Source organism: Tauraco erythrolophus, chromosome 2, assembly GCF_009769465.1.
Source record: "Tauraco erythrolophus isolate bTauEry1 chromosome 2, bTauEry1.pri, whole genome shotgun sequence".
Classification (NCBI taxonomy): domain Eukaryota; kingdom Metazoa; phylum Chordata; class Aves; order Musophagiformes; family Musophagidae; genus Tauraco; species Tauraco erythrolophus.
In genome coordinates, this window is record NC_141466.1 from 109,486,137 (window position 1) to 109,504,090 (window position 17,954).

General features: G+C 38.0%; 1 protein-coding gene across 2 annotated transcripts in view; it reads right to left on the reverse strand.

The window, feature by feature from the left end:
- The window catches only part of ESRRG (estrogen related receptor gamma), a 375,092-nt gene that overhangs the window by 119,511 nt on the left and 237,627 nt on the right, over window positions 1–17,954 (reverse strand). Inside the window, exon 4 of one of the 2 annotated variants that reach the window (XM_086629453.1) lies at window positions 9,063–9,478. In XM_086629453.1, the coding sequence (XP_086485579.1) occupies window positions 9,063–9,478 (416 nt within the window). Of the gene's footprint in view, window positions 1–9,062; window positions 9,479–17,954 lie in introns of those variants that run through there. The other variant, XM_086629463.1, reaches the window with a different exon arrangement.

A 17,954-nucleotide genomic window follows, 5' to 3' on the forward strand; every position in this document is an offset into this window, starting at 1 on the left:
CATCCATTCAAGATGCTCAGATCCTGATTTTATTTCAATGAGGAAGATTTAGAAGGAAGCTCTAGCATTTACTTGTCTACTGCATGATGCTAGGGGCTGAAACTGAGCAGCTACTAAGAGGATAAGTTGAGTTTGCCCAGTCCTGTCAACAGTTGGAGAGGTAGCTGTGTTACACAGTGAACAAAATCAACATGGCAGCTCTGAGTCTTTAAAGTGGGCTGACAAGAACGATCGAGCAATTTATAATATCTCCTGGCTGGTTTTCAGAAAGGACTGGGCTCTGATTACTTATTTCAGAGTCTTTCGTACAATTAGTTTGCAGGCAATATAATTTTCTCACTTACTCCTTAATAGAATCGTGCAGCTAGCTGGCTGATGGAATAACAGCGTATATGTAAAACTCCTGCCTGAAGTGCCAGGGAATAATTTGTATATTCCTTTCAGTAGCGTAATGGACTTTTACAGTTTGGCAGTTAAAGGGCTGAGTAATGTAAATTAGTATGACGTCTGAAAATAAAAATATATGTCAAATCTTCACTCCCCAAACACATTGCCCTGTGCTATAATAGTACACCGGGATTTCTGCCAGTCTGACTCCCTCTTCTCTCCTCATGCGCTGAGGAATGTTTATTTAAAAACAGTTCCTTTTTTCTACTAATTTGTTACATTTTATTATTTCAGCCAAAAGATAAGAAAATACTTCTAACACACCGTGCCTATCAAGAGCAGCTGACTCACTGAAAATATGATGCCATTTGATCTTGAGATAGCAGGTGAACTGCAAAAAGTTACGCTGCGTAACCAGCTCTCTGGTTTTAGATGCTTCAGACTGTCAGATCTTTACACACAGCTCGAGGATAAGTGGGCCAAGATACCTTTTTTTTTTTTTTCTTCACAGATGAGGTTTGGAGGTTACCTGAATGAGATGTGGAATCATAGTACAATTTTAATGGTACAGGAACTTACTCGATGGCTTTACAAGCCAGGCAATCGACTGAACTTAGCCAAGATTCCTGAGACCATTTTGGCCATTTCTGGCACCAAAGTGACAGCAACATTCAAGGAGTGAGAACCATGACAAAGAAGAGGCCACTGAAACCACTGGGCCTTATGCCTTGGCATCTTATCTCAAATGAAGTTTTTGTCATCAACAGTTACAACTTTAGAACCTCACAGATATCAAGAGTGTAAAGTCGGCTCCAGAAGCTGGCTCCAGTCTGTGGGACAGGCTGAAACAAGGGTCTCTCTCCCAGAAATACTGACAAGAATAGCAGCTGCAGACAGCAATTCTCAGCAGAAGCTTTATTTTCCTTTTCACACTGCGACATTTGATATTATAACACTGAAAATGTAAAAGGATTGCTACGAGTTATTGGAATATGCTCAGAAAAATCTTTGGACAAGTGAAAAACATGAGGAAGACTGAGATACAGGGTGAAAATATGTTTGGAAAGAGTAGCCATGAGCAACTTACAAAAGCAGGAGGAATGCTGAAGATATCAGTATTGAAACTTTTACTGTGTGGGAATGTCAGTCTAAAAGAAAAAACAAACAAAAAACCCCAAAACCAACAAATCAAAACAAAGGAGAATTAATCATTTAGTCCATGTAATAATTTTATGCTATAATCAGCTCATAAAAGCGTATTTTGGTATCTCTTTCTTTATATTCAATAAGGCCCCATTTTTCTCGCAAACTTTCTCTTTGAGCTTCTGTAACCTGCTACCTGTTTTCAAAAACTCATTATTTAAAAAGCAAGTGTTTTCATTATTCTTAATAGAGGCTACTGCAGCACTAGATTTAAGTCTTTCTGCAGTAAGGTTTACCCCAGGTACTATCTTCATGCTCTGTTTTCCTGGGTGACAGACCCAAAGGAATACACCTGCTTGTCTGTGGACAGGCATGCATGAAAACTGTGGAAAATGAAAGGTAGGCAGGATTACAGCTGCAGGTCTTCTGGGAATTAATAAAAGAGAAGTCTTGGAGAGAGAGAGAGAGAGAGAGACAGAGACAGACAGGAGAATCCAAGCCAACATGAAGAGTGAATTACAGTATGTTAGGTCACACCCTGATATGTAATCCAACCAGAAAAGAAAATAATAGTTCCTCAGAAACAGAGAAGTAGATGCTGTTGGAAATAAAGAGTAACAGGCTAACTTAGGAAAAGAAGGATAGAGAAAAAGCCCCAGATGGACTTAAAAATTTATTTGATGTTTATAGGTCTTAGCAAAGCTTATCTGAGGAAAGTAAAAATATTTCTTCGCAGGTTATAGTTTCAGTTCTTGCAGACTCTGTTCCCAACTTTGCAGTCAGAACTCAACTGAATTTAAGTATGGGTAAATATTTTCACAAGTAAAAGTATTCTTACCAATAAGGTTTCAGAAACGGGGTCAGGTTGGAATGAGGTTGGATTTGAACATAACTGAATCCAGTTTTGGCTGACAAGCCCTTAGATGGATTCACCTGATACTGTAGATAACTCGATGAATTACAAACTTATAAATTCTGCAACACATCATCTTGAGCTGATTAAGCCTAAAGTTGACTCTACTCACAATTTTTCATGTAGATGACTTCAGAAACAGTATTGCACACACAAGAGTTACAGAATGTTTAAAAATTTTGTTCCTAAATGTCTCAATTTATTTTTTTTTTAAGACAATAGGACTACACATGAAGGATTACGCTTCCTTCTCAGTTGCTTGTGTTGCCTTTTCTGTTACAATAAGAAACTCGGGAGAAGCAGCCAGTTTTTAAATAACTCCACAGTGTAAGGTGGTATTTGACAGAGGAGCGCAGTCAGCTTAGAAGTACTTTTTAAATGAAATCACTATGAGTTGCTTAAAAGAAGCCAGTGTGCTATGTTATGGAACTATAATATGCTTAGAACTTCTATTTTTTATTTCTTTTTCTTTTATTCCTAGAAAGCAACATACATGGAGATTTAAAACAAAAATGTAAAAGTGATACTGGTTGATTTGAGTGCATGACGTTTTTGCATCAGCCTCTAACTTCGGGTAGACGGGCTTCCAACACCACAAAAACCACCATACTTTTCAGTATGAGGCTGATATCAGGGGGTGTTGAATGACACCTGTAAGGGCCCAACTACCTTTGATTCCCACTGGAGTCAACTTTTTTATCTTCAACAGAAATGAAGGGCATTTATGTCATCTTAAGAGAAAATCAACGCTTTGAAGACACAAATAGAAGTGATACCCTGCCACCTGGGAGTCCCTGAAGACTTATCCAAGTCAAAAAGACCAAACCATCTATGTTTTGTCCCTACTGGTATTTCATCTAGGTTGATTTTGATACATCCTACTAAAGTAGCATCAAAAATTGTCGTTTGCTTATGAACACACAGAACATCTCGGTCTGTAAAGGTGCAAACTAAATGACTTTCACAGCAGTAAAAAAAGTCATTTAAAAAGTTACAGAAACATTAAAATAAATCACTTGCTAGCTGAGACTTCTCATGCCTCTAGTTTCAAACTAGACAGAGCTTCATAAGTGGGCTGGAAGCTAACAGATATATTTATAAGAAACAGAGATCCAGACCCAATTATAACAGCATTGATACGTACCACTGTACCAGTACAATTTGTAAACTACATCTTTTTCTCAGTATTTCTTAGGGGTTCAAAATATCTATACACAAATCAAGATGCTCATTCTTATTTCCCAATAATCTAAACGCAGCATATAATTTACAAGGCTGTAAGGAAAGCAGAGACAGTAAAAAAGATAGAACCATCTGTATACTTTGAAACTTCTCTCTGGGTCTCAGATTTCAGTGTGTTTATATTTTATTGTCTCATCTTGTTTGGCTGCTATAAGACAGGATTAAAAGACGTGTTGGAAGGAATTAAAAATACTTGCTCGCTAGTTTGGTTGGCCCATAGGCACAGAGAAATTAGGGGAAAAGGAAAGATATCTATCACTGCTGACTTAAAATATTCTTTGAAAGAAATGCTGATGCATAGACTTTCAATTATATAAGGAAGGTGAATGATTTAATCAGGTAATGATGGATTCTGATGACATTTAGTGTTAGGTTCACTGGAGCACTGCCATCTTTGCACCAGAGCCAAGGTCCACAGACTATTGCACCAAGATGCAAGCCTCCACCCTATCTTTCTATAAAAAACTATAATCGTAGCTATCAGTAAAGATGCTGAAAAGCCATAAAATCTTACTTAATTTGCTTTCATTTCCTCCACAAAAATGATGTGCAGTATTATAGGAGTCAGCTTTGAGAGATGTGAATTAACCTTTGGAAGCCACTTTGGTCAAGTGCAACTTCCAATCAAACTTTATGTTGTCCATCTTAAATGTCATTTTATCTGAATTTACATAGCTGGTTCTAACTTTCCTGATTAAAAAAAATAAATATATTTACTGTAAAATGTTTGTACATTTACAGATCAAATTGGCTCAGTAATGGGTAAACACTCTAAAGAGGGTTGAAAAACCTGAACACTAAAGGGATTAAAAACAACTTTGAGTAACCAAAAAGGTGAACAAAGTACACAGCAGTCTAATCTAGCTCATAGTTTGGGCAGGCTTTGAAGACCATAGGAACTACATTAGTGCAGAACTGAAGAGTTGAAGGCTCTTAGGTGATCAGCATAAAATAAGATGGCAGACCTGGTCTAGTTCATGCAACGACCAAAAAGACAACAGTATTCCCAGGACGGAACATTTCTGGTTTGTGTTAGGAGACATGGACAGGCAACAACTCTCAGGGATAAAGCTCTTAAATGAGACAGTGAGGGTATGATTGCAGGGGGTCTTACTACTTACTGCTTTACTCACCTTGCGTATAAACAGAAGATTACAGTCTCGATACTGTTCATCCAACAGTTTTCCTTAGAAAATAAACATATAAACAAAAAAGCCCAAGGACTACTGAACGTAAAATATTTTAGCTTTTGAGGTGAAAAAAATCAAACACTGTCCAAGGAGGTAGTAAGTAAGCTCTGACACTTTTGCAACAAGCCTTACCAGGAAGGCAACATATCAATACCTAGGCTTCCTACACTGCCTTTTCATTTTAGTTTAAAGAGTCCAAAGATGATGGTCTTGAAGATTTGGAAGGAAGGAGGAAGAAAGTTTTTCACATGCAGGCCATTATTTTAGAGAGATGAAGGCTAAAATAAAGCAAAATAGTAAACTGTCTTTGAATCTGTAAGTCCTATCATCCTTCTACTGAAAGCAAGAATACCATTTCAATTCACTTGCAGAAATGTTTAAGTTACAGGCACTGACTAATTATGTATTATTAATGCAAAATGTGTACTTACTAATCTTTATGATAACTGGGTAAATAAAAAATAGGAGAAATGTATTTACACTAAATATTCACTACAAAGTATCTAGTAAGCACAAGATCTTTGTGCTGAACACAAGACTTTGCACCCAGCTGACAACTGAAAATTCTTTTTTTCTCTTTTTTTTTAATGAAAGCTTGGAGTTTTCAAGATAATACAGTGCACAGCAAAAACTGCGAAGAGACCCTAAAAATCAATAGACCTGTAACTATTTTTAGATGTTGCTATTTTCTACTATCCCTGACGTTAAGCCAATTTTGGGGAGATTTGGCTGTGTGTGTGTTTCTGTAAGACATTTGCAATCAGCCACCACGTAAATTATCCCAGAAGCAAACTGAGAGCTGCAGCTGAGCGAGTACTAGGCTGAGCAGAGAGAACATCCAGTTCTCCCATCCCTTATATGCCACAAAAGGGGGCAGAACAACACGAGATTCTATTACTACCTAAGACGACACTGATTTTATATATTGAGCTGTTTTTTGGTGGGTTTTGATATTTTAGCCAGGTAATTTCTTGCTTCTAATTTTTTCTAATATTACTGATCTTTATCATAATTTATGTATTCTTTACCACAGCCTCAAATGCACTTCTGTGCTATGTTAAAAATATATATTCAAAAAAGACAAAATTACTACTTCTTATAATTCAAGACAGAGTTCATTTAATTTCTTTACTTCTAAGAAAATTAGCAGAGATTGCAAGAGGCAGAAGGAAGAAGAGGAGAAATCCATTAGCCAGGAACAGACACCTTTTAGACTAAACTGCTGTCATCTGAAAGGGAATGATAATCTTCATTACCCTTAAAAACAGGTGTATACTCTACCTTAGAGCAAAATTTGCCTGGTGTAAGGGGCTACTAGGCAACCTGTGATGCATTTCACTTCTGCCTTATGTAAGGTGCTGGTGGTGTACAGATCCTGTGCTGGCTGTCTGGACAGCTGCCTGTGGCTTTCACCTACTGAAATTTCAAAAGACTCATTTGAAGTGGAAAGAATGGAAAGACTCCCATTGACTTAGTGGAAAGGACATCAGGCCTGACAGTGAACACAAGATGTGCTTCATAATCTAACTTTATCAGCTCAGACTTGCTCTCACTGAAGTCAGGGAAGTTTTGCCCATGACTTCACAACAGGAGCAGCACTTAGGTTCCACAAGTCTGAGCTAATTTAGTAACTGATGAATGATAAAGAAGAAAGGTTTGGGAAGTTAAACTTTTTTTTTTTCACTGCATCTATAATTAAATACCAATCACCATTAAATTATTAGCATTTAAAATAAGCAATTCTTTGAGCCAAGATGTGTTATCCTTACATATGGACAGTTACAATATTTGACTCCAGGTAGTCTGGTTTTCTATTTCGTATTTATAAATGCCTTGGTTTTTTTTCTGTTTTCCTGTTTCCTTATTTGCAGTTATGCAGTAATCAACTTATTTTAAAAACAAGTAGAGAAACAATGTGATATGAACCAGGAAGTGAAATGGTACCAGGAAGAACGACCTCTAGGAACACTAGGACTAAATTCTATCCTTTAGAGAAAAAAAAACAAACCTCAATGGAATTATTCATGAAAGCTTATAAGTAGAATTTGCTCATTGAAAACATGAGGAGTACCTTTTTCTTATATACTTCTTGTCAGCTACCATGGTTTCATTCAACAAAGCAAATAGCTTCCATTATTTTGGATGGTATATGAAAACTCTTAGTAGTTGAGCCACTTTAGTCAGCACCATTATTGAAGATGCTGCCATGACATTATGATGGTAACATGCTTCATATTCTTAGTTTCTTCATTATTGCTTTTCCATTCAATGCCTGGTTTTGCCTTATTGCATTTTTTTTTTTTTGTCTTCACAGCACTGTCACCTGCTGATGCAGCTACTGCTCTGACCGTACTGAGACTTTTGCACAGCTGCCAGTTCTAACTTGAGCTGCGTGGCCAAGTCCAGGTTGCTAATCCGGAGAATGACGTCCCTGTCTTGTGCTTCCATGCCCAGAAACTTGCTGTCTGTGGTGCGGTGTAAAATTGCAGGCTACCTATTACTGCCAGAAGTCAACGCTTTAATCAGTTAACGTTTCTGTGGCATTTTTTCATGCTCAAAATACAATTAAGATAATCGTGCATCAATTCAGTTCTGTAGGACAGCTATTATACAGGGATTAAATACCATTTATAAAAACAGAGCTGCTAGTTGAAGTCCATGCTTGAAGTTTAGCAACCACAAAACACAAATTACTTCAGTAGAAACATTTTTTTGAGCTTTTCCGAAAACGTTTTTGAAGGTCAAGTGAAATCACCTACCTGTTTTTTTTACGTTTTCCAAAACAGACCTGAAATGAGCATGATGTTTCTGCATATGTGCTCATTTTACATAGGAACCCAGGCCACTACTAATCTTCAGAAGAATGTTTGTTTAGTGATTGGAAACATTGTAACACTCAGCTCCATTAGAACAACTGAAGCCTAATGTTTCTTTTTGGTGGCTATATGGCCATCATAAAATAGGTACTTCATGCTGGTAGAAGGCCCAAATTCCCCAGAAGTGAAATGGAGAAGAGAAGAATAAAATGGCCATTGACTCAACAATGGATAAATTAAAATAACATTCATTATTTTTCCTTATTAATTTTACATTAAATATGGAAGTACTTTATTTAAGAAATCTTGACCAAATATTTCCAATTTGGGGTTATGTGAAGCTATAAACTGAAACTAACTTTATACTCCTTACCATAACTCATTTTTAAAAAGAAAAGCATACCACTAGATTACATTGTCTTTCCTGAGAATTTCAGGTGCTCAATTTCTATGAAAATCAAGCAGGTTTTATTGAGGAGCTTAAATTTGGACTTAGCAACCTAATTTTAGTCTCTGAAGTTTGAATTTAATTCAATGTGACATTGTATTCCTGTACAGGCCAAGCTTGGCCTCATGTTCTTTAAATAAAGCACCTTCAATTTTACTTGAAAGGATGATATCTAAATCAAAGTAGAAGGTTATTTTGTCTCCATTGGTTCTGAAGCTAGAACAAGTGGTCATGCACATTATCCCATTCATACTAATTTATGCCAAAATATGTGGCATATTTGTAACAAGTATCAAGAGCAGATTAGTATAAAGTTCTGGGCAGAGACCAAAAGCTGCCAACTTACTCTCCTTAGAAAGTGATCTTACAGATATTTGTTGAACCTGTTTAAGGCTGCCGTATATCATATGGGCGAAAGACCAGTTATTAATATACCGATATGCACGAAGCACTACCCTATTGCATTTTGTTCCAATTTAAATGCCCTGGTGCTTCAACAAAAATAAACTAGATTTCTGTAACAACAGCAGTGGTGTAGCTAGGAGCAAAACGCCAGCATGGTCCCTGTGTGCCAGCCACAAGGTGTGTTCAGGAGGCACCCATGACAACCTTCAGAAAATAATCAGTTTTCTTTGCAACAATCGTTTATGGGAATCCATTAGAAACTCATACAGAAAACGAAACTGAACGTGCGCCAGATGGCTCCACTGTTTTTCTGCTTTTCATAATCAAAACAAACGTGGCAGTGGGCTTAGCGTGACAGACAGAACTCCCAAAGAAGCCCAAAGGGGCTTTTTCATGAGTAACATCCATAGGACCAAACACTATGAAGAATGAAAAGGTACAGTCTGAAGTCCTACCAGGATTTAGTCAGGGATTGTACTATTTCACCATGAGCAAAAGAAGTTTAAGGAATAACCAACCTTGAATTGTCCTCTTGAAAAAAGCCTTGCAGGCCTCGCAGGAAGCCACTCCGTAGTGGTACCCTGATGCAATGTCACCACACACCAAACACAGTCTTTTGGGCATCGAGTTCAGCATATATTCACACTTGGTCTGTGAATCTTCAGCAATGGTACTGGAGCAGTCATCGTACCGTTTCCTGACCGGCCCGTTGCCCCCAAGCCCCGTGGCCGAAGGGTAGAGGGGAGGTGAGTCCAGCCCGTTCTGGTGTCCATTCATGGTGGAACTGTAGCTCCCGCTGGCGTCTGAGGAGCCACCGGGGCTGTGGTGGTTGATGCTGTCCGTCAGAGAGGCAGGGCTCGACGGTTCCGTCTTGATGTACGACGAACAGCTGGAATCAATGTGTCGATCTTTGCTTGACATTCTGCAGAGAAGCCTGCAGCGAGGAGAGAGAGAAAGAAGAATCTGCGTATTAAAGACGGTGCTCTTTCAGGCTGCTCTGGAAGGGTTAGGGACTGCACATCATTCATTCATTAGTCAATACCTCTTGTTCTACATGAAGGTAATCAGTATAAGGGCATGACAGAGCTTTGTCAAAGCTTCAGACAGGCAGTAAACAAAAACTTTAAAGAGACCCAATCCGTCTGTTGTCCCCTCCACCTGCCCTCCAGGCTACGTGTCAACTTCACATCAACTCTAAAATTTGAACTTGCCACCTAGCGAGTCAAAAAATTAAAAAAATCCTATTAGATGACTTAGCTATTAAATGCTTTCCTTTTTCCATCAGTGCTTTCCGTAAATTCCATCATTATCAGGAACAAATATTTCCAAGTTCCATCACATAAATGTTCTGCTCTGTAATTAATATTTGTCAAGACACTTGACTAAAACACATATCCATCATCTATTGATCTGATCTCAGAATCGAAGAGCAAGTCTCTCGTAGTCTTTTTTTTTTATTTATTAATATTGCTTTAGTATAGATACAGCTATTTAGTACCGGAGTAGCAATCAACTGGGAACTCTAACAAATAATTAAGGCTGGACTCCATTTTCACAAAATCTAAGTGAAATAATTCATCAGCTCTGGCTGCAATTACTTTACAGCCATTATCCGCAGACTGACCAGTAATAACTATGCCACCATCCCATACATCTGCAGCTCTATACGATCTGACATTTTACGTGTTCCATTCTTGGTTAAAAAATACATTAGAGAAAATTTGAGATACAAGTTTTGTCTTTCATGAGGTGAAATTCTGTCTTATTTCTCAGATGTCACGTTTTCAGAATTAAGCATCCAAAATAAAACCATATTAACATTTGATCTGACAAATTAGTGCTTTCTACAGGGGGAAAATCATCCTTGTCTATTCCATCCCCAAGTTTTTTATTATTTTTAAACACATTTTAGGGAGAACAAAGGACAAAAATAATAACTAGAAAGTTCTGAATCAGATAGTATCTTCACCTTCTACAGCTGTGATCATGAGACCACAGTAGCAAACGGCCTACCCAGCATTTTCCTGACAGTACTCAGTAGCTGCCAAAGTACAGATGACAGTTACGAGCATTTCTCTAGAAACATTTTCAGCAGAAAAACAACTACCCCATAAGGCCATCCACCTGGAGCTATAGATTCATGTTTTCAAAGCAAATGCATAAGTCCAGACAATTTGACTGACTTGATTTAACTTTCTAAAGTCATTTTAGAGATCTTGTCTTCAATTTTTTACCTTTTTGTGTTAAAAAAAAAAATAGTATCAATTTCTACTTCAAGATCTGGAATCAAATTCACCAACAGAACATAGACATAAATCCAGAGAGTTGACTTTGTTTCCAGTGAGGGTAACTGAGATCAAAGCCTGGCCCTTCATTAAAAATATCTGATTAGGATGAGATCTACCCTAAAATCAGTGCCCATGGATCTTATTTAGGACCTCTCAATTGTTTTTGATTGTTATTGTAAAATTCTTCTGAAAACAAACAACACGCGAATTTGGAAAACAGTCAGGCTGATGTGCAGAAACGCTACCCTCCAAATTCAAAATCAGTACTTATTGAGGGAGGGGGAAGGAACAAGCTATCTGGTGTCAGCAAATAAACCAAGGAAATGGGAAGGTTAAAGCCGTGAAAATATCTTATTACATTGGACCACCTGCTTGTGTTGTCCTTTCCTCAAGAACTGGAGGGGGGGAAATCCCCTTGCCAGCCTGCAGGAGCGTGTGCCTTTTCTTCTGCATCTGCTGCCTTGTAGCCGTCACTGTTAATGAGTGCTGTAATTAATAGATAGCTCTCTCTTGTCTCTCTACTTGCACTCTGGGCTAAGCACTTTTCTCAAGTCAACATTTGAAAGAAAGCGGGTCGGCACTGACTTACAGCAGCTCTGTGAATTCCTTTTAATTTAGAGCACTTACACCACCACTCCACTTATTACCTTATAATTACTGGACCGCTCTCACATACATTACGATCTCAGACTGGAGTTAGAAGTTATTAGGGTACTAAAACATGGTGTCTCTCTGTCTCTCTCTCCTCTTTCTTTGACACTGAATTTTATACAGCTACGATCAAAAATATCAATTAACTTTCACCTTCTACCAACTTATTTTTTACACTATTTTTCTATACACTAACGTCCTTTTTGTTGCCTAAACAGGTACTTGGTCTTCTTTTCATCTTCCTGCTGCTGAGACTCCACATACAAAGTCTCAAAACACAGCAATAACAGTCACTGCCTACAGTCTGTCATAACCAGCTTGATGGTACATTCTTGTCTAAGACTCCCACTGCCGACTTTTTTTCTAATTTGGGCAATAATGAGCTCAAATGTCAATCTTCCCTTCCCAGAAAAACCATTTGCAATTAATTAGTTGTCCAAAAGCATGTTGTCTTAGCCAGTGCAAAAGTGGCTATCTCCCACTCCAAGTGGTCAGAACCAAAGCATAACCTCAGTTCTACAAGCACTAAAACCCGATGGCCAGCGTGGCTTAGGCTAAAGCTGGTCTGTTGATGCTTCTGAAGTAGCAGTTTCTGGTACTAACCGAGATGGAGCTGCTTTTGACTACAGCTTAAACAGTACAGACTGGACTGGTGCACGCTGGCAAAGCACGAATGCGGTTAAAACATTAACTGTTCCAAAGAAAAGTGAAAACAACAGCGCCTGACTCTGAGCACAAAAAACTTTCTCAATCCCCTGAAGAAGGTGAACCAGACACGAGACCGGGTGCTTTAAGGTACACCTACTGCTTTCACTCCTTCGTTACTGCACCGCATCTGAAGGAAAGTAATTCAAGAGACGTCTTATACGGACGGCAGGTGGGACCACCATCAAATTATCACGCTGAACATTTGGAATAATGCCTAGGCTAGATCTCTGTAAAACCCTCCCTCAGTTCCCTCCTAATTACTACTTAGCTCGTTACACCGAAGAATTCCTAGACACCATTGCATTATAGTCTAAAACTACAGCTGGAGCTTAATTCTCTCTTCCTCTCTGTGTCTGAAATTCTACAGCTCTATTATTCAAGCCTGAAATATTCACAACTATCTATAAATTCAATTGTCAGCCGGTGGTTTTTATTCTAGACCTCGCTTCAATCTAAAATCAGAGGCACTAAAATTCACATTAACTCTAAGAGGAATGTAGTGAATAAGACTTTATTTCAAAAGAACACCTTTTTGTCAGAAAGAGCTATTTTCAAGATGATGGCTTTATCTGCATTCAAAGAGAATATGCCCAATTCCACATTGTGCTGTTAATGCAAAAATTTAGGTCACATTGGATTAATAAAAATCTAAATTTAGTTAAGGTTTATGAATAGAAATAACATGTGTCATATAAAAACGTACAGTATTTATTTTAAAGCCTTGGTGGGGTTGTTTTTTTTCTTTACTAGATTTTAAGTCAAATAAATGGCAGCTCCATTTGTGGTGGGCTGTTCACAGGTAAGTTTTCTAAGAACTAGTAGCTCTCGGGTAAACTTTCCTTTCAGTGACTGTTGGGAAAGTCACTGATTGGATCTAGAAACATTTCCACGCCCATATTCAAGAGAAACTACATAAGGTGCTGCAAGCCTCAAATAAAATGCAATACGTAGTATGACTCTTCACATCTCTACTAAATTTACTTCACAACTTCTTTCTTTAAGAAAGACCTGAAGCCAGTCACTGCTGGTAGAAGGGTGCAACGACAAGAGCGCTTCAATATGCAACTTCTGCTTTAAAATGGTCTTAAACAATAGTGAATAAATTGTAATGCTCTGTGCTTATGAAAGGTTGAATATATTAAGAATTTATTAATGCAATCACAGTCATATTTCCATCTACCTGCCACATTACTAATGATATTGACAGTGCTGACACGGGCTAAATCAGTATCAATATACAAGTGGAGTGCAAAAATTAACTGCATCTGATTACAGTATATAGCCTTAAAAAAGAAAGCCTTCCCATTCAAGCCACTGGGATCTCTTTATATTCCATCCAACTGGTCCAGAATGTTGCTTTTCCCCCATCTCTCCCTCCTTTATTATCAATACCTAAAGGAGGTCAAAACAACATGTCAATACTTTATAATCCGTGAACGCCATTCACGCTCGCTATTCAAGTAGGAAAAGCTCTGCTTACGGCATCATTTACTACTTCAGAGCTGCGCTGGTGGTTTCAGTGAGAGTAATAATTAGTTACAATAATCAGAGTGAACTAGAATTTATTATAGACCAACACAAAAGTCCACTTTTACCTGCACACGAAGTTTTTCTTTTCTGGAGGACAGAATTACCCTATTTCCATAAATGTCAGAATAGGTTGTTATCAGCTGACATTTTTAATGACAGCTACTACACGGGAGCATCAGCAAGGCAGGTGTTATTATGCACACCTAGGTATTTTTTACTCTAACACTGCAATCCATCTGATTTTCCTCCAATGCATTCCTCTAGCTCTCATGGATGTCGACCAAAAAGGTCTTAACTTGTTATCCTCATATTTTAACCATGAAAACCAAGTCCTGGTCTAGGTCACCCAGTCAGCAATGGGAGCCAGCTCCTTTCTTTGACAGTAAAGATCACATTTCCTCTCAAAAACTGTGCTTACTTTCGGTATCATTTCACAGGTCTGTACCAAAATCAATAGACAGGAACAGTGAGGCATGTTCCAGTGATTTCCCATACTCTGCTTCTCCGAATGCAAGAGGGAAACAATGTTTGTGTGGAAGGAAATTAAAACGTTGCTTCTTGCACTGATGCCCATGAAAACACCTCGAGACTTTCACTGGGTCCTCTTAAAGAGTTGAGCAACGATTTCAGCCAAACTGCTTTATATTGAGCATTTTTTTCTGCTTCAGCTAATTGCACTCTAGTAAAGTGGCAAAATGTGAATCACTTAGCAGGAAAATGGGCACCAGCTGCTATTGTCAGAGAATGGAGACGCCGAAGAAAAGGAAAGTGACTGAATGAAGTGTCATGTCAGAAATCAACGGTGCAACGTGTGATTTGAGAAAACATGACTACTTTACAGAGACAGGGTGTCATTATGGCATCACAGTAATACGATGCTTTGACAACTGCTGGGTCTAACATATCATCATTGCATTAAGGTGCACTGGCTTAGTTGGGGGAAGGAAAAGAAAGGATTTCTTCTTTTAATAAGAAATATCGTACAGCCTGCTTGGTTAACCTAGTGGTTGAGATCATTAATTGAAAAGTATTGCTAATCTTGTCCCATGCACGCACAAACAAAGCTGTTATTACACATTAAGTCCTTATTAATGAACACACACGTACAACCACGTAGTAGAGAGTATCCTGTGGAAAACGGAATGGCTGTGGTCGGGTTTTTTTCCCAACAAATGTTGAATGTTTCATTGTTTTTTGTAATTTCTTCTTTCTTTCATGTTTTCTTGAAACCTCCACCACTTCATCTTGGCAAAGGAAAGCAAAGCAAGCCCAAGACTTCTTCCAGAGCAGCTGTCAGAGCCACTAGCAGCCGGAACAGAAGAAGCAATGCTTGAAGCCATCATGTTGTTACCAGCAGTGGCCCAAGTTAGCTGAGGATTGCTGACAGAGGATCCAGCTTCCCAAACAGTTATTACTGCTCTGTATGCAATCTACAAAGCTCTGCTAAAGCACTTCCTACATACAAGGCAGTGGAAAACTACACTACTGCGTGGTCATTTTTAGTTTAGCAAAACAAGCCATTATCTGAGGCCCTTCATATTTGCACCTAATCTGAGAGGCTGCACTTAGTTTGTTTTCCATGCTGCTTTTGAAAAAGCAAAATGTTCAAGTGGCTGATTTGTAACTACTACAGATCCTCCAAAATGAGGGGGAATTGTTTTAACCCCCCACCCACCTCCCCGCCATACGTATAAATATTCATTATTGCTTCCCTTTCTATTTCAAGTTGATTCCCTGTGCTTCCTGGTTGATAAACTTTGTTAACAAGAAGGAAATGATCCTGAGATACCCCAATGTGTTGCAAATTATCACTGTTGACAGCTTCTACATTTAAGGATTACATCTGATGCAACAATGCATACTAGTGTCATTTATCTTTAGCTCATTTCCTTGGACCTATTTCAACTGAGGGTGAGCATCTCTTGTTTATAGCTCTAAATACTGTAAGTGAGCAACTGGCAAATCAATAAAACTGTTAAATGCATAATAATACTGTGTAATTACTTACATGGTGTTTTGCATAATTAACTGTCTGAGGTGTTCCTTGATATAATGGATACTCAGAGTATGGAATAACCTATAAGCCTATAAAACACACCCTGTTTATATGAACAGAAATTATGTTTAAAACTCTAATTCTAATAATCCAAATCGGGCTTTGGCACTATATGACAGAAAGCCTTCCTTTCCTGCCAAGTCTAAATCAATTCTTATGGCATTACTTCATAACTAACGTGATATTTCACTGATGATGACTATTACCCTGATTACTTGGAAGTAATGTAGTAATAGCAAAAATACACTTAGATTAAACAAACTACTGCTATTTAATCAATATTATTGAGACAAACTAAGTGTTTTAATAAGTCTGTATAGATGCACTAATGCTGGTTTAATTAAATGTATCCTTAGACATGCACAAGCTCTGCAGCATACAGATCCGATGGTTTGACAGACTATAACATTATTCTTCTGAATTTAAAAGCTGAAGCACTTACAGCCAACAGAATTTAAATCTTTTCAGACTGCAAAATGATTATCAAGTACTCTTTCAGGAACAAAAAGTAAACAGGGAAGAAAACTCAAAGACCTTGTATCTTTTGAGCCAAAACACCAGACATTTGAAGAGGTGCCAGCCCTCAGTGACACAGTCGTCCAATACATCCAATATATGTATCTGCAACACACTTACAAAAACAAACAAACCAACCTCTAACTGAAGGGCAAAAAATAAAGCTGATATGAAAATCACAAAATTGACCTTTGTTTTTTCACGTGCGTTTGCAAAGAATGGCCTATTAGCTGTGTTACACACTACTACTAGCAGCCCATCACCAAAGAAAGTTTCCTGCAGAAAAGACTTGCCTACTTCTACCAATTTCATGTATTTCCAGCAGAAAAATACACTTATTTAGTATGCTCTGATGATTCAGCTTTCAAACAGTAAAAAAAAAAAACCACCACAAACCCAAACCAAAGCAACAAAAACACACACAAAAAAAGTGGCAAATACTAAAGAGAAGGCAATACAAGAAGTAGACGGCACTTAAAATTATTCTGGAATGCATGGAAGTTATACACAGCAGAAATGTATGATTTTTGTATTTTGTGTATATACAATGGTTTTGATACATCTTAAACTTCAGTAAATACTTCATACACCTACTTAATTTTTAGGTTTCTCTTTTTCTCCTGTATTTCTAACATTTTTACACAGAAGTTGTTTGAAGTCATAATCATATCATGAGAATACCTTAGACTTACCTTCTCTCATTTACTGGCTTCTAGCCTAATGTCACATATTTTTTATTGCTGCAGTATTTACCATGCCTCAAACGAGTCAGCTCTGCAGCAAGAGAAAAGTAGAGAGCTGTACAAACCACACTAAGAGACTCCCCATGCCCAAACAGCTTCAACCAAAAGGCTGCAATGTGACTACTAGAACAATGGCCAAAACTCATCACATGAAAATGAGTATATTGATCAGGGAGAGTAAGATTTTATTACTCTATTTTCAAACTGCAGACTTACATTTTTAAGTCATGTCACGTGTTGGAAGACAGCAAAAACTCTGGTTAAGAATTGAGCTGTTTTTCTGTGATGGAACATCATTTTACTTGCTGTTATACTCCGGTGGTATCAGGTGGAATCCACCTGATCTCTCTAGCCCCAGAGGACATGGTAAAGTGTCAAGGAGTCATCTAATTATTAATTGTGAGGATTCTTTCTATTAAGAGAAATCAACTGAAATAACAAAAGAACATAAAGTGCTACGTTCAGCTACTTCAAGGGAGAAAAATACAAAACTACAAAAATAAGTAAAGATTTATTCAAGAACATAACAGGCTTTCTAAAAAGGGATTATTTTGAAATGATTACAGCATCAAAAGGAGTTACTTGCACCAGTCAGAAAGCCAGTACTACAGATCAGAGAGACATAGCTGTCATTCACCACTTTCCAAAAGGAAAAAGACGACAAAAAAATGCCTTCAGCCTCAAGACAGAGTCAAAGTTTGCATCACCAGATTTTTCACAATTTCTAGCAGCGATTTCCTTCCACGGCTGAAAGGCAGAGCGTAGGTGTGCGCAGACCACCTACCTGCCTCCCCACTCAGCTCCCTTGCTGATTTTCTGCAGATTTGTAACAGAAGAATTATAATTTGCCAGCCAAGCTCTGTTAAATTGGAGAAGCGATTAGAAAGAACACACCAGAAATAGTATCAGAGAGCGAGC